The sequence below is a fragment of the Hippopotamus amphibius genome, chromosome 1 (assembly GCF_030028045.1).
Source record: "Hippopotamus amphibius kiboko isolate mHipAmp2 chromosome 1, mHipAmp2.hap2, whole genome shotgun sequence".
NCBI lineage: Eukaryota > Metazoa > Chordata > Mammalia > Artiodactyla > Hippopotamidae > Hippopotamus > Hippopotamus amphibius.
In genome coordinates this window covers 25884092-25906281 of record NC_080186.1, presented here as the reverse complement: position 1 = coordinate 25906281, position 22190 = coordinate 25884092, and the positions used below count along the sequence as shown (strand labels likewise).

The window sequence follows — 22190 nt, the reverse complement described above, 5'->3', positions numbered from 1 at the left end:
ATTTATTTAACCAACCTCTTATTGTTGAACATTTAGGATATTGCCTTTGTTTTGTTTGTCATGTCTTGTTTTTTGTTTCTTTTTTTGTTTGTTTTGTTTTGTTTTGGGCTTTGGGGCTAAGTGCTACAATTAATATCTTTGTTACACAAATCTTTAAGTATATCCTAGATTATGTCCTTTGAATTCCTGGAAGTGGAATTGCTGGACCAAAGAATATTTGATACATACTAGCCAATGTGTTTTCTAAGACTGATTTCACCCATTTGTACTCCCACAGGCAATTTTACAGGACTTCACTGGTTGCCGGTGTCATTAACTGTCAAAAGCCAACCTAGAGCTCCTCTAGGCTTACTTCATGTTTTCCCGCCCACTCCGCACTCCCGCCGCGAGTCCCACACCCCGCCCCCCGCGAGTTCGCCCCCACCGCAGCGTCCATGATGGCCCGCCCCTTCCTTACTCCCTCACCAACTTTGTCCAATCAAAAGCAGCCTTCCCCAGTATCGCTGCATGGTTGGTAAGTTGAAGTGTCCGTCGCGCTCAGGGGCGGGCTGAGCGGACTGACGGACGTGGCGACGGACCAGTGTGAGCAGCTAGCGGGGCGTGCGTGGCGTGCGTGTCGCGCTGGCCTGGAAGAGCTGGACCTGCGAGGCGTGCGGGCGGGTTGAGCACTGAGAGTCTTCGGCGGCCATGGCTCCCAACGTGCCCGCGGCCGAACCGGCCCAAGAGTGCCCTAAAGGCATCCGGGCCGTGCTGCTGGGGCCGCCTGGAGCTGGCAAGGGTACCCAGGTGAGCTGCTGGGCCGGGCTTGTCGGCGGAGCCCGTGGGACTCCAAGGTCAGAGCGGCCAGAGGTTCGGGTCGCCCCAGAGCCGAGCCGCTGGCTGAGACCTGGAGGGGAGCCCTGGCTGGCGTCTGGGGTTCTAGCAGGTGTTTGGGGAGGGTCCAAATTGGAGGTCGAGGGAGTCTGAGTTAGAGTTCTTGAGGGACCCAGGCTTGAGGTGCCGTGTTAGGTGATCCTAAGGACCGATTAGACCCCGTACGGGTTTAGAAGCTGAGAAGATTTCAAGGGTAAGGTGAGCCCTGGGCTGAGGCATGTAGATCGCAACCCGAGTGGAGGCAGGGACCCCAGATTCCCAGCGATTTAGTAGTGGATTGTCGAGGGTTACGTTCCAGGCACTCGGGGTAGGGGTACGTTTCTGGTAATGACTAATGCCTGGAGCTGGCCTGTGCTGGTTAGGAGTACTGCTAAGAGAAGTGAGGTATGACCTGCCTGAGCCAGCTAAGTTGGGGTGGATGGGAGAGAGTACCTTAAAATACAGGTGAGAAAACAGGCCCAGAGAGGTCAAATGGCTTTCTCAAGTTAGCAAAATTGACTTCATGGAGTCTGGAACCTCAGGGCTCTGGGTGATTGGAGTCTGAAGTTACCTTCTGCTGACTGTGGGGCCTCACTTGGCACCTGGCAAAATGGGCCCATAGATCAAGATTGGGATTTGTGATCTCGCTTAGGATTTGGAAGCCCATAGGTTGGATTATCAATATCCTCCTTCTGCCTGTGGTCTGGCATTGTGCCCCCTCCCCCCGGCCCTCAGGTTTTTGCTTGTTGTTAGGGTCTAAAGAGGGAATCCCTGACAGTCTGAACTCCTAAGGGAATGGGATTCTGGGGGCTGCTCTGGGCCCCCTCTTCTGAGCCTTTGCAAAGATTGCAAAGTCTTGGCAGACAGACTGTTTGTCTTACTTATTCTTGAGACTCTTGTGACACCCAGCACATTACTTGGCACTTGGTGAGGTTACTGGAAATGGATGAAGACAGATACATGTGGGTGATGAGGGGAAGAGGAGTCTGGGAGATTCATTTCATTCCTGTGACTTTGCCTTTTGACTCTGGCTGCTAAGTCGAGAAAGACCACTTTCCCTTTTCTCTCTGTAGCCAGAGCTGATCTGCCCTTGGGGCCCCTTGTTACCTAATCCCCTTGTCCTCAGGAACGTGGACGGCTCCTCTTTCCTGTTGCTACCACCCTCAGTTATTAGGTAACCTGCATCTAGGAATGTTTAATCCCAGACTCTGTGGGCTTTTGCCGTGAGTGACCGAGATAAACAAGGTAGCTCAAATGCATTGATTGTTTTTTCTTAGTTCATATTGAAGTTAATAATTTCAGTAGTTGTGAAATGGACAACCCATCCCAGTGCTGAGACAAGGGCTTTATAGTTTAGCAAGCTTTGTAACTTCTAAAGCTCACTGCTCTCACCTGAAAAATGGGAATAATACTTACCTTACTCATTCAACATTTCATGAGCACCAAACATTGGAGATAGAGCAGTAAACAAGACTGATAAGATCCTTGCCCCCGCCCCAGATCAAAAATTAACAAGGATACTGGAAAATTGTTATATATGTGTGTAACGCACACCTAGATGACAAGCTGGCACATAGTAGGTGTTCACTAATTATTGACTCCCTCATCTTGGTAACACATTCCCACAGCCCCCAACTCAGCTGTATCTCATTGTAAAGGGTGGTGTTTTCAGAAAGGTTTGAAGAAAGTCATACTTATGAGCTGATTTATGAGGGTGGATATATGATGGGAGTTGGTCAAAGAACGCCTTGTGAAAGTCAAGGAGATGTGATTAGAGCTGGGACTTAAGGGCAAGATTTACATAAGTTGCTTGACCTCTGTACACCTTTCTTTCCATAATTGGAACAATAGGAATGAATACTGGTGGTTGTAGTTTTATGGAGCTTAAAAAAGCAGTGTTCATAAATCAGAGGTTGCAAAGTGGCAGCGTGCAGTGGCATTTAGCCTACAGACACATCCCAGCTTTTTATTATGAAGGGTTCAAATACACAAAAGAAGACTGAATGATGTAAGGAGCCCCCATGTACCCCGTTATCCAGCGCCAGCTACCATCAGTTGGCAGCCATTCCTTCCCCATCCACTCTCCCTTCACAGATTATTTTAAAGCAGCTCCCAAGCATCATAACATTTCATTTGTAAGTATTTCAATGTGTATCTCTAAAAGACAGAATCTTTTTTGTAAACAAGCACAATATCCCCCAAAAACAATAACAGTAAGTGTTTACATTTCCATTCATCTCAGAAATAGGATTTTTCAAGTCTTTTAATTTACAGGTTTCCCCCTTCTTTTCCTTGCAGTTTTTTTGTGGAAGTTGTTTATCCTGGGAGTATCCCTCTTTCTGGGAATGTTTTAATTGTATCCCCATGCCATATTTAACATTTTCCTCTTTCTTTCCTTAAAAAAAACACTTAACCAGATCTAAGTTCAATTTTTGACCCAACTGCATCACAGGTGGTGGCGTGCTGTCCATCAGGAGGCACATTGTGTCTGCTTATCTCTGGTGTTCCGTCCCTGGGTCCAGAAAATCATTGTGGGTAGCAAAATGGTGATGCTCTAATTATATCATTCCCTTTTCATTTCTTACCTGAAATATTTCTATAAAGAGAAACTTCTCACCTACTATTTGGTATGGTTTGTATAACAAGGGCAGGTTAAATGTTTGATTTATTCCTTTAATTTGTCAGCTTTCAAAATATTTAGTTGACCGCACAGTGTTTTCAGCTGTGAGATTTGACTCAAAAATCCAGAGCTCTCGTTTCCAGATCTGGTGGTCCTGGGCCTCCATTCCGGCGTGGCATGCAGTTGAGTGGGGATGCTGCTTTGAATGGTCCATGTGCTCTCTTGTCCCCTGCATAGCCCTCTTCGCTGCCTGTTGCCTATCTTTGACCCACTTCATTTGTGTTGCCTGCCTGGGCCCCATTGGTAACTGTCTGTGATCTTTGATGTAATATCCTAACCTGGGTTCGTGCCTAGTGCCTGTTCGGTAATATTTGTTTTCTTCCCAGTAGTGCTTCCTTTTATACCTGCATAACTCAGTATTTTAGGTATTTAATGTTGGCATGACTGAAATAATCTGTTTCCTTTTAAAACTTCTCATTTTTAACTAAAATAGTTAAACATTTTACAACTACTTGCTTTTGCGTCAACATAATAATGTCTAAAACATCTGGAACCCTTGAGTTTGTTATTTTGTTTTAATAACCTTACTTTCCTGTCTCCCTTTTGGGGTTAGATGGTCCTACCGTGTGGCCAAAAGAGAAGTGTGTTTCCTATTTCCTCTGCCAGCCCCTTTCATACTCTCTTCCATGTGTCCAGCTGACACCAGTTCTTCAAGGCCAGCACACTTTGGCCATCAGCTGCCATTTTGCAGGTCAGGCTCTGTCAGTTACAGACACTCACAGAGCAGAAACAACTCGCTGAGACCCACACTCTTATTCCCCCTTTTACAATTAGTGAAACTAAAGCTTGAAGAGCTTGTTCTCTAGGTTACAGGGCAATTAATTGGCTGATCTTGCATCTGAATGACTCCAAAGCTCCTGCTCTTTTGCTGCTATGTGCAGCCCAGGGTTAGATTGGTCTCCTACCCTATGCATGTTTTGTTGGGTAAGATCCACTAGAGATGCAGGGCCGCCCTTGCCCTCAAGAGGGTGTAATATCACAAAATAGTCAACCTTGCCTGGGTTACGTGACAGACCTTCCCCCCCCCACCCCCAGCCAAAGATGTTACATGTGTCATCTGATTTAATCCTGCAGCTCTAAGAGGAAGGTCTTGTTGTTATCTTTGTCTTTTTACTGATAAACTGAGGCCCAGTCTGTATCTTGCACCAGGACACACATAAAATAGCAAAGATAGAATTTGAACTTGTGACTGATTCTTGAACAGCATTACCATTCCTGTTGTGATCAGTCTAGGTGTAGGGGCAAAAATGAACGTGCACGCCAGCAGTACTTACTAGTGCAAGGTACCACATGGGAAGTATCAGATGAGTGACTGACAAATGCTAGGACAGCTGGGGGTTAGAATAAGAACTATGATTTGTTGAGTCTTCCATTCTTCCTCCTACCCACCCGGTGATGTTGGTACTAATATATCCACTTTATAGTGATTGAAGGATCACTAGCCTGAGGTTACATGGTCAGTTAAGAGGCAGAGCTGAAGTTCAAACAGGGGTTTCTGTGCTTTTAGAAAACTTTTAATTTTTTTTTTAAAGCAGGTCTTTTTTTTTTTTTTTTTAGTATTTATTTATTTATTTGGCTGTGCCAGGTCTTAGTTGCGGCATGCGGGATCTTCCTTGCCATGTGTAGTATCTTCCCTGCGGTGTGCAGGATCTCTAGTTGTGGCGTGCAGGCTCTTAGGTGTGGCATGCGAGATCTAATTCCCTGACCAGGGCTCGAACCTGGGCCCCCTGCATTGAGAGCTCAGAGTCTTAACTGCTGGACCACCAGGGAAGTCCCTAAAAAACTTTTTAATTGAAGTATAATATACATAAAGATAGGTGCAGATATCCTAGGTGGGCAGCTTGATGGATTTTCACATGTGAACACACTTGTGTAGCTTATACCCATATCAAGAAACAGCACTGTGAGTCTACGGCCATACCACCCTGAACGCGCCCAATCTCGTCTGATCTTGGAAGAAACAGCACTGTGAAGGCCTCTTTGTGTTCCCTCCCCCCCCCCCCCACACACACACACTTTCCCCAAGGACAGCCACTAGTGCTCTGGGGAGGGCGGGGTTGCTGTTGTTGTTAATAAGGCCATGTAGTGTCAAGGATAAGAGCTAGGGCTTGACAGTCTTGAGGCCAGTTGCCAGATCTGCTGTTACTAGCTTTGTGATCTTGGGCAACTTAGCCTCTGAATTTCATTTGTAAAATGCAGATTAAAAACAGTTACTACCTCATGTGTCTGTTATGTATTATACATACTGAATGTTGTAAAACAGTGCATGGAAAAATTGCTTGGCATCTTGCAAACACCCAGTTAGCTGATGTTGGTATGATCCCTTCTCAGAGGAAGAAAGGGTAGTTGGGGAGGTGTTTTGGTGGGAGACGTATACTCAGAACTTGACTACAGAGGAGGGTAGAGCTTGGACTGTAGGGGAAAGGGAAAGGACATTCCTTCGTAGAGAGGAGCTGGAGCCGAGGTCCAAGGAGAGGCGGTGTCTGGAAAGCACACATAGAGCAGCTGTCTGCAGTGATGCAGGGCATCCCTGGAGGGGGACTTGTGGAGGCAGATTTGAGTAGCTTGGGAGGTATAGACAGTTGATTGTAGAGGACACTGAGTGCTGGACTGAGGTATTAAGACTTCTCCCCTGTTGCCCTGAGGGGGACATTGAGGCTTCTGAATATGTGTGTTGAGGGGTGGGTAGCATGTCCAGTAGTGTTTTAGGAGATGATTGCAGCTGTGCCTGCAGAAGCATTGGAGGTGGAATTGGGAAAGACTGCTGCAGAAACATGATTTTGAGATGAGAAAACAAGTGAGCTTGATTTAATCAAATCTTGAAGACTGACAGTTTCCCTTTATTTCCCTAAATGCCGGGCACTATGCTGGATTCTTTTGCTTGTATAGTCTTACCAAATCCCCATAACAGCTCTGAAAGTAGACGTTGTTATCTGTAAGTAAGTCCCCTACATACAAACGAGTTCTGTTCTGAGAGCACATTCGTAAGTCCAATTTGTTTGGAAATCCAACAGAGTTAACCTAGGTACCCAACTAACATAATCGGCTATGTAGTACTGTACTGTAATAGGTTTATAATACTTTTCACACACAATAATACATAAAAAGCAAACAAACACAAAAAATAAAACATTTTTAATCTCACAGTATGGTACCTTGAAAAGTACAGTAGCATAATACAACAGCTGGCATACAGAGGCTGGCATCGAGTGAACAGGCAAGGAGAGTTACTGCCTGGAGGAGGGAGAGGAGGTGGGAGGTGGTAGAGCTGAAGGAGCGTCAGCAGTAGGAGACGGAGGGCGAGCTGCAGTGTCACTCCAGCCTGGTGCTGATGGCACAGGTTCTGGTTCCTTGCTGATTTCAATTCTGTCTACCCTCTTGAAAAAATGATCCAGGGATGTCTGGGTAGTAGCTCTTTTTCTCTCGTCATAGATGACACGGCAGCGCTGGATTGCATTCTGAACGGCTGCTGCAACCTTCCTGTACCATTCTGCGTTCGGGTCCTGTGCCCCCAAAACGAACAGTGCCTCCTCAAATAAAGAAAATCCCCTTGCCATTTCTAAGTCGTGAATCTCTTCGGTTCTTCAATTACTTCTTCCTCTTGTCTCTCTTCGTCCTTTCTGTAGGCCTCCAATTCCTGGCGCTTCTTGACAATACCAGCTACATCACCGCTGCTTTTATGCTTGCTTCTGGACATCCTGGCCTTGCAGTGAAGATACAGTAGAGTACTGTACTCTGTATAGTCCTGTACAGTAAAGTACACAAAAGCACAACCACTTGTAGAGGATGCACATGTGACAATGTATGCCAGATGTGAACTAACTTATGTGACTGGACATGTGAACGCATGTTCGCATCTTTGAAAGTTTGCAACTTGAAGGTTCATAGGTAGGGGACTTACTGTACTCTAGAGATGAAGAAATATCTTCACAACAGCCCTATGAAGTAGACATTATCCCCATTTAACTGGTGAGGAAACTGAGATTCTGAGAAGTTAAGTAACTAGCCAAAGGTCATAAAGCTGTAGAGGGCAGCCAGGGTTCATGTGCAAATCTGTCTGACTCCAAAGCTCATGCTCTTTGCAGCACACCATGTTGATTCCCGTGCAGCCAGCAAGAAATGAAAGAGTCAGTCTTCGGCCATGCCGCGTCTTCCCTCTGGGAGTGTTCTTCCACACAGCTGTAGAGTCTGGTCACCTGAAACAGCACAGAAGAGTCCTGTGGTTTAGGGTGATAAAAATAGGATGGCTAGGGTCTATGCAAACAGCTCTTCTCTGGTGTTTCAGTTAGTCTTTCTCCTGGAACGAGCCTGATCTCCAAATTTTTCACCCCAGTTAACTTCAACAACCAAGGAGAAAGATTGGCAGAAAAGCACAGCTCTCGGGGTTTGTGGCCGCTGTGCCAGCCCCAAGGACCAGAAGGTTTTCCATCACCAGAGGGTCCTGATCTTTGTTGGTTTTCCAAAGTGCAGTTTTTAACACCTCATCTGGGTTCCATTTTGCTATGAAGTCAGTTCTTTGCTGGAGCTGAATCAGTCCATGAATCACAAACCAGCCCTTGTCACATTGAGCCCTGTCTATTTATGTCTATTTAGCTTTTATCATGCTTTCGCATCTTTGAAAGTTGCAAGAAAACTCCCAATGAACTGGTTTGAACAAGGTTCCCACCCTGCTTATTTTCCAAAACATTTGAACCAGAAAGCTAAGTATTAGGCTCCTTGTACTGGTTCTATTACTCATGAATTCGGAGGCATTCTTTTTTGCCACCACAAAACTAGTGTTGACCTGTCCAGGGTCTCTTCCTCTTCTAGTCTTCATTCTGTTGTCTAGTCCACCAAACTATGAACTCATAGGGGACAGAGTCTGTGTCTCCTATTCATCTGTTTCCCTGGCTCGCAGCAAGGTTCTTAGAAGAGGCCTCTTCTGAGGGTTAGTATTTTCTTTCTGTGTGAATGAATATGGAATTAAGAAGGAGTTACAGTAACAGCTGATGTTCACTGAGAACTTGCAACATGCCTGGCCCCGCATATGTGGAATTCTATATAATCTCATCAACCCAGTGATATAGGTACTATTACCATCTCCATTTTACCTTGAGGACATTTAAAATTTAGAAAAGTGATATAATTTTTCTCAAGTCACATATCTAGTCATTGGTGGACCTGGTTTCTGAAACCCAGACAGTTTGACTCTCAAGCCCATGCTCTTCGCCCAAAGGCTATCCTGCTTCCTAAAACTACTGAGTGCTTACTGTTTGCCAGGTGCCCTTCCTATATATCTCACCTGAACCTCACAGCTACCTTCTGAGGTGGAGCCTTTTTGCCTTCATTTTAAACCCATGAGAAAACTGAGCCTCTTGAGAGGTTCAGTGATTCGGCCAAGATGATGCAGCTACCTAGTGACAGGGAAGGGGAAGAACCGAGTCTGTCTGGGGGAGACTCTGCACCTGGCTCCAGCTGCCTCCCATGCTAGTGGCCATGGTACTTGATAACCACACATCCATTCCTTTGGCAAATATTCATTCAACACATCACATGCCAGGCATTTTGCCACTTGCGTTATATACATGAACTCTAAACGTCAGAGCAGCCATGTGAAGTGTTGATATTGCTGTTACTATACTTCCCACTCGTAATGGGGAAACTGAGGCTTACGTGTCACGCGTGTGTCTAGTGGAAGTAGTGATAAATAGCTGATGTTTATGTCAGCTTCCTGTGCTAGGTGCACTAAGTGCCTTATGTTTATTATCTCATGTAATTCTTGCTACAACCCCATAATCATACATTAGAATATAATGTGAGGTACTTTTATCCCAGTTACAGGTAAGGAAGTAAGTATTTGTCAGAGTTCACATAGCCAGTAAGTGGCAGGGCCAGGTTCACACCCAGGCAGTCTAACTCCAAGGCCTGCACTGTTAACCATATCTTGTTTTTTGTCTTCCCTCCACAGGCACCCAGATTGGCTGAAAACTTCTGCGTCTGCCATCTGGCTACTGGGGACATGCTGAGGGCCATGGTGGCTTCTGGCTCAGAGCTGGGAAAGAAGCTGAAGGCGACTATGGATGCTGGGAAGCTGGTGGGTTTGGTGGCACCAGTGAATGTTGATCCTCAGCGTCTAGATCCACCCTGCCTGATACTGTGACCGCCAGCTACGTGTAGCTATTGAAATTTTAATTTAATTTAAAATTAACTTCAAGTTTCTGCCAGCCAGCACAGATATAGAACGTTGTAATCATCGTAGAAGGTTCTGCTGGACAACCCCAGTGCTGCACGGTGTTGTCACAAACTGGCACATTATATGAACTCGTACAGCAGCAAGTTACTTGGTGCATTCTGAATTTATGGCACTGCTTTTATTCACTGTATTCTTGAATTTCCTTTGTGCTGGCGCATTTTGTAACATACTCAGTTTTTAGGGCCCAAAACTGAAACTGCCAACCCTAAGCCAGAACTCAAGGGTGATTCAAGAGAGGACTCAGGAAGTCACAGAGTGTTTTTAATCCACTTTTGTGACTCTGTTCTGTGTCTCTAACAGATGGGTCGCTTGGCCGTTGACAAAAGTAGTCCTTCTTATTTGGGGAATATTAATAGCATTCTCTCTTATTTTTAGTCCAGCTGATATGATTGGACAAGTACAATTTATTATCTACTAAATCTTTTTTGATTAGCGCCAGAGCTTAATTGTAACTGAGTTATTCTGGGACTTGGCCTTGGAAAGAAGTCATTTTGTGCTTGGCCCTCTGGTCTTTATGTATCTTAGAATGTCAGTTGGGGCAGATGCTGGGCCGAGTTACCTCCTATCGGGCTTTGAGATGCTGGGCCTGGCGTAGCCCTGCCTGTGCACCCAGCTGACTTTTACTTCTAGCTTTCCCTTCATGTTAGTGAGGCCGTAAGTCAAGACAGAAAACTAGATATTTTGGACTTTGGATCTTGGTGGAAGATCCTGTACTGAGAAAAAATTGGGTTGTGGCAATGAGATTACTTATCTCCAGCCTTCACTTAGTTGCAGAGCTTATACTTTGTCCCCAAGTTCATAGCTGGTGTCAGGAGATAAGAGCATTAGCTACCAAAATGGGCAGCCTTCACTGTAATATCAGCAGGGAACTTTTCTTCCAGTGAAAGCCCAAGAGAAAAACCAGTTTTTGGAAACTAGGAAGGATCCTCGTTGGGGTTTTTAGAGAGGCTCAGAGGGGTGTTGGGCTGGCTCCTTGGTTCCTTGGTTCTGACTCAGTCTTGCCAGGTCAATGAACTTCTCTGTTGCTTCATGTCCATGATAGCCTGGGTCACTTTATTGTTATCCTAATCAAAATTGTGAAACAGGTAAAGTTGGTGCCTTTCTACATTCTGGTCAACCCCCATCCTCTCCTGGATCCCTCCTCAGGTGGTCTCAGCCATATGCCCTCACTTTGTTGTGTCTTGAGGACAGCTGATTGCTGAGAAGCTGTTATCTGACTAATGGCCAGAGAGGCCTTCAGGACCTAAGACATGGAGGTCTCCTGGTGGGGTGACAGGCACTGGAATCCTCTTCCCTCACCCAGATTATTGGGACACAGGAGAATCTCAAGGGAAGAGAATGTGTATATGGCAACCCACAGAAATAATCATGAAACTGAATCTTCCAGTTAGCCCAACTGCCCCAAGATTGTTTTGTTCTTGACTTCCAGGTGAGCGATGAAATGGTCGTGGAGCTCATTGAGAAGAATTTGGAGACCCCTCCATGCAAAAATGGTTTTCTTCTAGATGGCTTCCCTCGGACTGTGAGGCAAGCAGAAATGGTGAGTGGCTTGGTTTTGTATCATCATTGCCTGAAAGCAAATCCTGGCCCTTTATCTCTTTATTCCTTTGAGGGAAAGGGGTCTTATCCAGCTCTGGTAGCTTAGGTGGGCCACACGCTCTTTTACAGCTTGATAACCTCATGGAGAAGAGGAAAGAGAAGCTTGATTCTGTGATTGAATTCAGCATCGCAGACTCCCTGCTGATCCGGAGAATCACAGGAAGGTATTTGTGCCCTGAAGGTCCCTTCTTTTCGTGCTTCCTCAGAGCTTTGTCTGACCACGGGAACTGCTCTGGCCTAATCCCAGCCACGAAGTTTAGTGCCGTTTCCACATGGATTGACCTTATTTGCTGACATGGGATGGGGATATGGAAAGAAGAGCAGGGGATCTGAAGTCCAGCAGAAACTCAGTCCTGTCACCTTTTAACTCTGACCCTAGGCAAGTTTCTTTAACCTCTCTAAGGCTGTTTCCGCATATGTACAAGGGCGAGTCAAAAATTATCCGCACTCTGGCTGTAGCATTTATAGAAGTTTTAATATAACTGGAGTGTGGATGATTTCTGACTCACCCTCGTAGAATGGGGGTAATAGTATAGCTTCGAGGAACCATTGTGCATGGTAGATAGCATACTGTGCATAGGTCAGAGCCTTGCTTACATGCATGCTTAAGAAATACTAAATTCCCTGCATGTGTATCTCCATTTTAGTGCTTTTTCAGTCTGATTTCAGTTGGGGTTGCCATACCTTGTTGTAGGCTTTTAAATAAGTATAAAAATAATACGACTATCTACACAGTTTAGAAAATTGAGGAAAAACTTGCTCATGGTACAGCTAGCTTAGCGAAAAACACTAATTTTTTTGCATGTTTTGTTTTACAATGCTGATTTCTCTTTAGTAGTTAGTGTTGAACACAGAAATGTTTCTGCTTCTGATGAGTTTACTCTTAAAGAGTACCACTGCTTCAGGCTACAGTTTCCTCAACCTGCTTTCACTATCACACTGCCATCTGCTTTGTGCCTTCCAGAAACATGTGGGGAGCTCTCAACCACTGATAGACCCCCTATTCTTGTCCTTATTATGGGCTGTAGCTTTTTGTAATCCCTCAGTCACTTTAATGGAGTCTCAGGAAGGTGGTCAGCCTACCATCTTGAACCAGACCTCCATGACCATTATTTTCGATTGCTGCATGGTATTTCACGTAGATGAACCGTCATTTACTTAAGTGTTCCCCGATTGTTGTACATTTGTGTTTCTTCCAGTCGTCCGTTGTTAAATTAATGCTATGACCATTGTAGCACATGTAAGTTTTTTAATTAGGGGAGCAGTGTTTTCTTATTGTAAATGTTATTAGTTTGATTACCTAATGAGGATGAACATTTTTCTCTATGTGTCTGCAGTCCATGTCTTTAAGGAGAGAGGTGGCAGAGTACGTGTTAGAGGTGTTCTCCTGGAAGGCTGTGTTAGATACAGTGGGATCCACCTTATGTTAATTTTCTTTTCAAATGTCCAGGTTTCATGTTTCCAGCTATTCCATAGGCTCCTTCCATGCAGGGGTTTTTGTTTCTTTGCACTGGCACAGAGTAGGCAAACAAAGTTGATGTAGTCCAAGAGGCAGGAAGGGGCCTCACCAGGGCTGGGGTCCCGGACATTGCAGAGCAGATTTTAACAGTACTAGGTGACACGAGGGGCCTTTGATCTGGTCGGCCCAGCTCCCTAAGTGCCTGTTTTGTGCGCAGCACAGCTCTGGGAGCAGGGGATCAGGAGAGAATATAGAACAATATGCTGGTGCCCATCTATGATCTCAGAATGTCTGCAGTCCCTAGATGAAACCTGGGCTGTTTAGTGCAGTAGGGGTCCAGGAAGAGCCTGGGGGCAGGGAGGGAACTCTGGCTAGGAAAGGTATAAAGTCAGACTTGACCTTCCTGGATAGAGAGGATTTTGCTGAGACTTTCCCAGAAGGGAGTAGAGGCAAGAATGAGTATGGATTCGGGGAGGGACTTTAGCTAGGGCTGCTGGCAGAATGTCCAGAGTTGGAGAAATGGCCTGGGAGGCTGGGTGGTAGAACGAGTGCGGTTGGGAAGGTGGAATGGGAGCTTGGCTGGGGAAGGTCTGCTGAGGAGAAGAGGGTAGACATGACTGAGTCAGGAGTCATGGAATATTCTTAAGCCACTAGAGGAAAGTGAGTGGTTTAGAAGTGGTTTCATGTGGCTCCGCCTCTCGCAGCGGAGGAAATCAAGCAGGTCAGACTGTGGAAGGGTGTCTTTCCAAGCCCACTTGCATATCAGTGGCAGAACTTAGCAAAAACCTGCCTTCTGCCTCCTCGTCCACTATGCTGATTGTTGCAAGAAAAAGAGCCAGGAACTAGCCAGTTTAAGATGGATCTTATTTAAATCTGGCATGGTAAGGGCCCCACTGTAAGCGTCTTCTGAATTGGCTCTGGTCTCACTTCTGAGAATTTTATGGGTTCTTATTTTATTTCATGTCATAAGTATGGCTGGTGGTTTTTGATTTTAATCTGTTCGATGTTGGCTCTCTGGTATCATTAGCCTAATGTCTTGTACCATCCCCATTTTGTGGATGAGAAAACAGGTATCTGAAGTATCACGCCCAAGGTGGCAATGGCTGTAGCATCCCAGCCCGATCCCTCCACATCTTCACCTCAACCTCTAGGCCAGGCTCGGTGGCTTATAGAGCTGTTTTGGTTGGTACTTAAGACCAGTCCGATTTTAAGAACATGGAGATTGGTTTCTTTTCCCATCTAGGGAATGAGTCTTTCATGCTTCTTAAAATGATTTTTGGGAGTAGGGAAGGAGCAGTGTTATGTGTTACCTGGAGGGCTGAGGGAATCTGGAAATGAGCAAGAGCTAATGTAGGATGTAGAGAAGAGAGAGCCATGTTTGTTGCAGCCTGGCTGCTGTGTGCCCTGTGCTCTCCAGAAGGTGAAGAAATAAGGTCCAGGGATTTCCCTGAAGGTCCAGTGGTTAAGACTTCACACTTCCAGCAGAGGGGGCACAGGTTCAATCCTGGTTGGGGAACTAAGATCCTGCATGCTGCACAGCGCAGCCAAAAAAAAAGAAACACGGTCCTTATTTCATGCCTGCAGCCCTTCCCAAAGGGTAGACTGTAGCTGAGCCCCGCGGCTTCTGCTCTTCTTCTCCCTGGGCCTCCTAGTGGATATCATTTCCCAGTGGATGCACCAGAGGAACCCCTCCAGCAACTCAAATAAAGGAGGGCCCAACCTTGTGTTCCATGAATGCAGTCACAGGCCCACTCAGTGTAACTTACTCTGCTGTCAACTTGTTTCCCATGCTGTAAATGGACCACCTTATTCTATAAATGGACCACTTGGTCCCCAGAATATGCTGTCATTAAAACACTATCACATTTTACAAACGTGTGTGGCTTTAATACCCAGACTTTCCCAACTGAGGTGCTGAGATATGGACCACCTCAGCCACCAGAGCAAGCACCCTGAGTACTTTCTGTACATGCCAGGAGGTGAAAAATTGGGGAAGCTCTGGTCTAACAGACCTTCACGAGGAGAGCGGCCATCAGTTAAATAAGCAGACCTCGGTTTGCATGGACTTGGGAAGCCACATGAGCTTGTGGGCCCCAGCTGCTGAGCAGTGCTTGGCCTGCCTCATTCCCTTCTTAGATTTCGGGGCTCCTGTGGTGTGGCCACTCCCAGTCAGGAGCATGGGCTTGTTGCTTAAGGGGACATGGCCGAGATGCAGCTGCCAGCTACATATTCTGTGCCAAAGAAATGCTTCTTCTTGAGCTCTTTGTTCTGTGACTTAATGTCATTTTTCCTGATGCCTTGAATATTGCCCTCTGGTGGCTGGGCTTGCTGTGTCTGTGTGGTTACAAAGGTGTGCAGCATTGTCTGGTGGCTTCTGCATCCATAGCACATGTTTTTCCTGTAGTACTTTTCTGGTTTTATAACTAAACTAGTTTAGAAAATAAGGTTAGTTTCTCTGTCCTCTGTCCCCCACAGCACTTTGTCCAAATCTCTGTTAAAGGATTACCACATTTACTGTAGTTACTTATTTCCACATTTGCCTCCCCCTCTAAATTAAGCACTGTTTGTGAGCAAGGATCTTGACTCGTTGTTCTGTCGCCCCTGGATTCAGCTCAAGGCCTGACTCGAGCTAGGCACTTAGTCAATGCTTGTTGAATGAACGGGTGGAGTAAATGAGTGGCTGTGTGAGACCAGCGCCAGAGTTCCTTCTCTCCGGTCCTGAATTAGGCCATTACACCAGCCTCTTCAGCCAGACACTTATTTTAATCTTAGGTCAAAAGAGAAAACATACTCACTCCGGCATAAGCCCAGTTATTTTCCTAAGCAACAGATGCCTGTAACTGGGTCTCTGCCGAATTAAAGCTTGCATCCAGCTTCTCTGTCTGTGCTTGTCATCTTGGAGACCCTGGGGTTCCAGCAGCTTGATCCATGTTCATTTGCTGTCTTTCAGACTGATTCACCCCCAGAGTGGCCGTTCCTACCACGAGGAGTTCAACCCACCAAAGGAGCCCATGAAAGATGATGTATGTAAATTCAGGACAGGAAATTTCCTTTTCGACCCTCCCTCTTTCTTACTGCGATTTTTTTCCTTTTTTTCTTTCTTTCTTCCCATCTTCCCTTTATTCCTACCAATATTACCAACTTAACCATGAGAAATATCACTATCATGTAGATCACGTGGGCTGTGGCTCATCTTTAGAGTGTCCCTCCAGGTGGTCTATTGCTTGACCTTGAGGTGGCTACCAGAGCCAGCTACTTCCCAGTGCCCACTGCTTCCCAGTGCCCCGTTTGTACCTGTCTTTTGTCCAGAGCAGCTCCTTCCGGGCATCATGGCAGCCTAAATGATGGACTAATCAGGAGAAGGCTGCTTAGAAGCCCCGAATTAGAGCCACAGTTGGGAGGACAGTACTGAAGACAGGTTTGTTGGCCAGTCCTGCTTCAGAAGAATATCCTTTTTCTCCAGTGACTCCACTGTGCGCTACAGATGCAAAAGAGCTTGGCTAGGTTAATATCACCAAGTTCCTATGACAGTCTTTAATTGTTTGCAGATGTAAAAGGGAGGCTCTCATACATGTTCGCTGTAACATTTGCCATAAATAGTTCATTTCGTCGGTTTTAGAACACTCAGGCAACAGTAAGAATTTCCTGGATTTACCTTTGTCATTTGAGACAAGCTTATCAGGTCATACAGGTTCCAGAGCCATCTGTCAGCTTAGTCATGTTTCACAGAGTTGGCAATTCTGCCACTCAGTGTTCCCTCTCAGTTGCCACTTTGAGAATGTTGATGGCCGACACCCTGGTAAAAACACTGAATACTTAGGCAGCTAAGATCCTAGTTGCTACTGCAGCTCTGATTTTGATGTATTCTCCTGGGCCTCTGACTTTCTTGTTTCTGAGCCTAAAAGCATTTGTTTTGGACGCTGAACAGCCTGAGCACAAGCTGTGAGAGAAAGACATTGTCTATCCCCCCTCTCAGCCCTTTCCTCACAGTTGCTGTTTCAGGTTCCCTGATTTCTCTGGATCAGGTGGTCTGCTCCTGGGACCAACTTGCTGGCAGCAGTGAAGTTCTTTACAGTTCTTTATTGGAGGGGGTCTAGATTGTCTTGTCTTTCCCCCTGATGGACTTTGGGATCAGACAGCATCTCAGATCTGCATCTGGTGTTGGATTAGGAGACCTTGCTGAGTCCCGGCCTTTCATTACCGTCTTCCTGTTCTCAGATCACTGGGGAACCCTTGGTCCGCCGATCAGATGACAATGAGAAGGCCTTGAAAATCCGCCTGGAGGCCTACCGCACTCAGACCACCCCGCTGGTGGAGTACTACAGTAAGCGAGGGCTCCACTCTGCCATCGACGCATCCCAGAGCCCTGATGTCGTGTTTGCAAGCATCCTAGCAGCCTTCTCCAAAGCTACATGTAAAGACTGGGTTATGTTTATTTAATGTTGGGTCCAGAAAGGAATTTCTTTCTTCTTCCTGTCCCTGTCGAGGGAGTGGGTGCGAATGGCAGAGCAGGCAGAGGGAAGCCTCTTCAGGCCAGCAAGGGTATCATTTGATGTATTGATTAAAAAAGCACTTGCTTCATGTATCTTTGGTGTGTGTGCAACTCTCATCTGTGTGTGTGTGTGTGTTTGCGTGCGTGTGTGTTTGCGTGCGTGTGTGTGTCAGTATAAGTATGTGTACAGTTTCCTACTTTCTAAGTTGTAGGCAGGATTGCTTTACTAGCTGTTTATTTCTTTAGCCATACTCTAGATTTTATTTTTTACCAAAATAAGCTAACTCAGGTATCTACCAGGCATTACAGTTCCCTGCTATTTATCCCATCTCCACCAGCTAATGAAGTCCTGGGTCATGTGAAGTCAGGCAGAACCATAATTCCTAAAGGCAGACTGTTGACCAGAAAGTCCACTTGTTTTCTCACCCATAATGAAAAGCCAAATGAGTTAGTGTGTGGAAAGGGATCATTGATTTTTTCTCCTAAACAGGAAGGAAAGGGCCCTTATATTATAGATTCCAGAAATTACTGGGAGAGGGTATCACCATAGAAAGAGCCAGGCCAAGTTGGAATATGTTTGTGAACTGCACCATGGTTCTATAAAGTAGGAATCATTTGGGACCTGTGTTGAATGCTGAATTGTTGCCAAAGAATTAAACCAGGTGAAAGGTCCTTGTGAATTCAGACTTTCTTCTGAACATCCAGGCTTGGCATCTGAGAGTAGCCAGCCCACTTCCTCAAAGAGAGACCAGGGTAGGTTTGTTTTTATTTTTAATGTTTGCCTCTGTTTCCAGGTGTGAACAAAATAGTGATTTGAGGATCATTTTGATTAGAATTTTTTTCAAAAACCCAGTCTCTCTTTTAAACTCAAACCCTCTCCCTTCCAGATCCATTCCTTCACCCCTTACGTCATGATGGTGGTGGCCACAGTCTCCCCAAGAAAGGATCACCCCAAAAATAAGATCACCTATGGCATAACCAGCTTTTATGCCTAATCTCAGCTCCCAACTATTAAGCATTTCCTGAGGTCCATGCTGTGCCTTTTGGTCTCTGGTTTGATTTGTGGCAAACAGATGAATTAATAGACTGCTGTGAGGGACCACAAAAACAGCAGCCTCTGGAAAAAAACATTAAAAAATCAGTGGCAGGTCTAGTAAACAATGCCACCTGCCCAGTGTAATCTGCTGACGCAGTGCAGTGGACTCTAAAGTGCCCAGTCCCCAGCTGACCTGAGCTCTCCTGCTGGGACCACCAGAGGGCTTGTCCTCTGTCCACCTGGAAGCTGGCTGCGGGTACGTGGCCATCTTGTGTCCCTCTTTGTCTGCTTCAAATGAGTGTCTGCTGGCTCTGCTCTGCCTGGTTTTCCTGGCTGTAAACTAACTCCACTATTCTTAGCGGAAACCCAATCTGGCATGGGGTTTTTCTGGGAAGCACATGACTTCTGGGAAGGGACGAGGAAGGGGAGTGAAACCAAAACTGTCAGCTGTGTCTGCGGGGATCTGGGCTCCTTCTCTGGGCGAGGGTGGACTCATGAATCTTGGAGTCGACTCTTCTTCGACTGGGGACAGTTGCAGGCACTTGGCCTCAAAGTCGAGGTCCTTGAAGGTTTGCTGATAGAGTGTGCCTGATCCTTGCTCAGATATTTGTCATCCATCCACGTACATTCACATGTACACACACGTGCATGTGATGTTTGGGCTACCAGTGAAAACTGGAAGATCATCAGGGGTGCATATGCCCTTGCGGGTGGGTAGGATTCAATTTTTGCTTTGTTTAATTCCAGAGCCTTAACCTTAGCAGGCATGAGAGCTTTCACCTGGCAGAGAAATGTCCAGTGTTTAATGCATTTGGTTGCTGGGACGTGCATGCCAACCTTCTCTGATATTTACTTGGTTTTTAAAAACCCATTTTGTTCTCTCTTGTTTCCTCTCTATTTCAGCCTAGTAACAGAAGGCCAGGCGAGACTGCACCACTGCTCATCACCCCGCGGCGTGATCCCTGCTCTTAGGTGCTGGGCAGAGGGGAGGGGTGGTCAGGGTAAGGATGGAGAGGGAGGAGTGGTGAGGGCTCAAGAGGAGAATGGGAAGAGCAGCAGTGTTGTAGGGAAGGGATTTCTTTTCCATGGAGTAGGAGTCTCAAAAGGTATAAGCAAAGGGAAAAATTAATTTTTGTAAACACTGATTGGAGGGTATAAGTAGAAACAGGGAGATACAGTATTATTCCTAAGGAATCCCATTTTCATTTACTCCAGACTGGTGACAATATTTTTTAAAGCCAGTGCCCTAAGACCTCAGCTTTTATCAGAACCTCATGCCAGCCCAAGAAAGGAGGAAATCACACTGTTGTCCTCTTTGTCCTATGGCTTGGAACAGGGTGGGAGTTGACGACTAACCCTGGTTCCCCATACCATGAGATCAAAAAGTCATCTCCACATTTGAAAGAGATATAAAGTGTATTCATGGGGGCAGTGGCTCAGCAAATCAGGTTTACTGGAGTCATGGGGCACGTGGGGCAGGCTGGTTTCACTCCCTTCCCGACTCACCACGGATGTACCAGCCCGCCTGCTCTCGTGGGTAAGCTCTCAGCAGCCACCCAACACATGCCATGGTCCTACACTCTTGCCTTCCTCCATCCACGTCGTGTGAAAAGACCTTTTTAATAAATGAGCAAGTGTCCTAAGCAACATTATCCAAAGATTGTCTTTTCCATCCTCAAATCCTGTGACTGGGATCACTCAACAGCACTGTGATGTATTATTTTCAATGAGGTGCCTTTTTAACTGTCAAAATGCTGCCTTGTTTGGCCCCTAAATCAATAAAGTGTGTTAAAAGTTTGTATCCCCTGTTGTGGCATTTTTTAAGTGGCTGTGGGCTAGTAAAATGATGTTGAATTCTGGATCTGACTTGGAAGCCCTTCCTTGTGGTCACTAGAAGTCGTGAGAAGGCAGGAACATCCGAGTGTGTGTTCATAAGAAGAGCCTGCACCCTCTTGACCTTCAGCTCATATGCAGGATTTTCTTGAGCCCAAAGACAAGGCAGCTTGGTCTAGTGGAGACAGCACTGTGCTTGGAGTTCAGGGGATGTATGACAAATCCCAGCCAATCATTTACTCTGCTCCTGTTGCCTCATCTGAAAAAGAGACTGGTGATGCCACCTTCTCAGACTCATTGGCAATAAATGAAGTTTATACGAAGAAGCTTTTTGTTCAGTCCCTGGCATGCGAGACACTAGATAAATGCTAGCTGGATCCAAGGATACACAGAAAAATATCTGCTTCTTACCAGGCTGGGTGATTGTTGAGCGGACAGTCGTCCACAGCCTAGAAAGCCAGTGCTTCTAATCCTTAAGCCAGATTTTTGGCTGCCTTTGCAGCTACCTCTTTAATACTCTTGGTTGCTTCTTTGTAAATCCATTTCTTCCCCTGTAAAAATGAGCTGAATCATTTGTCCAAGCTGAAACTCTCATGCTCTTTGGAAGGGCTGCCTTTGCCAGTGAGGTTTCTGAGAAATGACTGCTGTTCCTGAGGACAGAGGGAGCTGGGCTGGTAGCACCCTCCTTCTCCAGGCAGGCGCTCTTGCTCTGGAGAGAAGCAGGACTGTCCCTGGCATATGAAATCCTGCTCCCTCTGCCACCTCTTCCCTCTTCTTCTCCACCACTTCCCCCACCTCTGCAGAGTCATTTTCAGGTGATTTATTTGCCCTTTTCATCCCTTGAGGTATTTAAACGCCCCATGAAAATCTTCCCTTCCTGGATCATCATGCAACAAACTGGGGAAAATCTTTGTCAGAGCAGCCTGGGAGGACACGTGGTATGGTTAGAAAAGATAAACTGAAAGAAGACCGGGTGAGCTGTTGCTCACTCCCGTCTTTGGGCTTGGTCTCCGCATCTGGAAACTGAGATTGGATGAGGTAAGAGTCGCCACCATTCCGGGAAGGCTGACACGCCAGGTAGTGCACAGCAGCCCCACACCTGCGACTTTGCTTGACCTCCCCCCCTTCTCCCGCCCCTGCAAAGCACCCTAGGCAGTCGGAGCTGTCTTCTATCACAGGCAATGAAACCAAGCCTCAAGGCGGTAGTCACGTTCCTGGGGGCACCATGAGAAGCAGAGTCGGGACTCAAACAGTCTCTGACAACAGAGTCTCCCCTTGACCGTGTTGCTGAAGTGATTGACTTGGCACTGATGCAGCAGAAAGGGCCCCCTCCAGATGGGTTCTTTTTCGTGGATGCCCACACCGCCAGAACTGATTTAGGGGAGATCATTGCCGATCTGAGGACCAAAGGTATGTGCTTAGGATCGCGTATGCAGACCAGACAGAGTGGAGTGAAGAGCAGCCTCAGTGCTCAGGAAGCCTCACCAGCCTTTTTTTCAGGAAGACAGCCAAATGAGTCAGAAGACAGATTTCAGCAGCAACTCCTCCCCCACCAGCCCTCCAGCAAGTTATTGCACCTCATTGGTTGAATCGAAACGATCCCCACCCCTCAGACGTGCTGACAGCACTGGTGACCAAGACATTCGCATGGGCCAGGATGCCTGGCACACACCAGGTGCTCAGTGTATGCTGATGGGGTTCAGAGAGAAAATGTGGATGTTGGCAAGAGCTGTTGTCTTCCTGATTCAGGAACCAAGCTAGGCTAAGGATTCTTTTTCTTTTCTTCTCTTTTCTCTTTTTTCTTTTCTCTTTTTTAATTGAAGTGTAGTTGATTTACAATGTTGTGCCAATCTCTGCTGTACAGCAAAGTGACTCAGTTATATATATGCATTCTTTTTTTTATATTCTTTTCCATTATGGTTTATCCCAGGAGATTGGATATAGTTCCCTGTGCTGTACAGTAGGACCTTGTTGTTCATGCATTCTAAATGTAATAGTTTGCATCTA

The 22190-nt window shown here is 46.2% G+C and overlaps 1 protein-coding gene across 4 annotated transcripts; it reads left to right on the top strand.

The window, feature by feature from the left end:
* The first annotated feature begins 616 nt into the window (after positions 1–616).
* AK2 (adenylate kinase 2) lies at positions 617–20151 on the top strand. 4 transcript variants are annotated; one of them, XM_057704307.1, is made up of 7 exons: positions 620–786; positions 9480–9605; positions 11194–11304; positions 11433–11527; positions 15773–15845; positions 17041–17146; positions 19254–20151. In XM_057704307.1, exons 1-7 carry the CDS (start codon positions 688–690, stop codon positions 19256–19258), a joined length of 615 nt encoding a protein of 204 aa, XP_057560290.1. In that variant the 5' UTR covers positions 620–687; the 3' UTR covers positions 19259–20151. The 4 variants fall into 4 exon arrangements, with proteins under 4 accessions (XP_057560291.1, XP_057560288.1, XP_057560290.1 ...); XM_057704306.1 differs by having other exon boundaries at positions 621–786; positions 17041–17236; XM_057704305.1 differs by lacking the exon at positions 19254–20151 and having other exon boundaries at positions 619–786; positions 17041–17407.
* Positions 20152–22190: the final 2039 nt, after the last annotated feature.

What these genes read in the sequence shown, in the direction of transcription:
- AK2 (XM_057704305.1), top strand. Translation starts at nt 688, where the DNA reads ATGGCTCCCAACGTGCCCGCGGCCGAACCGGCCCAAGAGTGCCCTAAA. An exon ending in ATCCGGAGAATCACAGGAAG is followed by an intron (nt 11,528 to 15,772) that starts GTATTTGTGCCC and finishes GCTGTCTTTCAG; the next exon opens with ACTGATTCACCCCCAGAGTG. An exon ending in AGGAGCCCATGAAAGATGAT is followed by an intron (nt 15,846 to 17,040) that starts GTATGTAAATTC and finishes TCCTGTTCTCAG; the next exon opens with ATCACTGGGGAACCCTTGGT.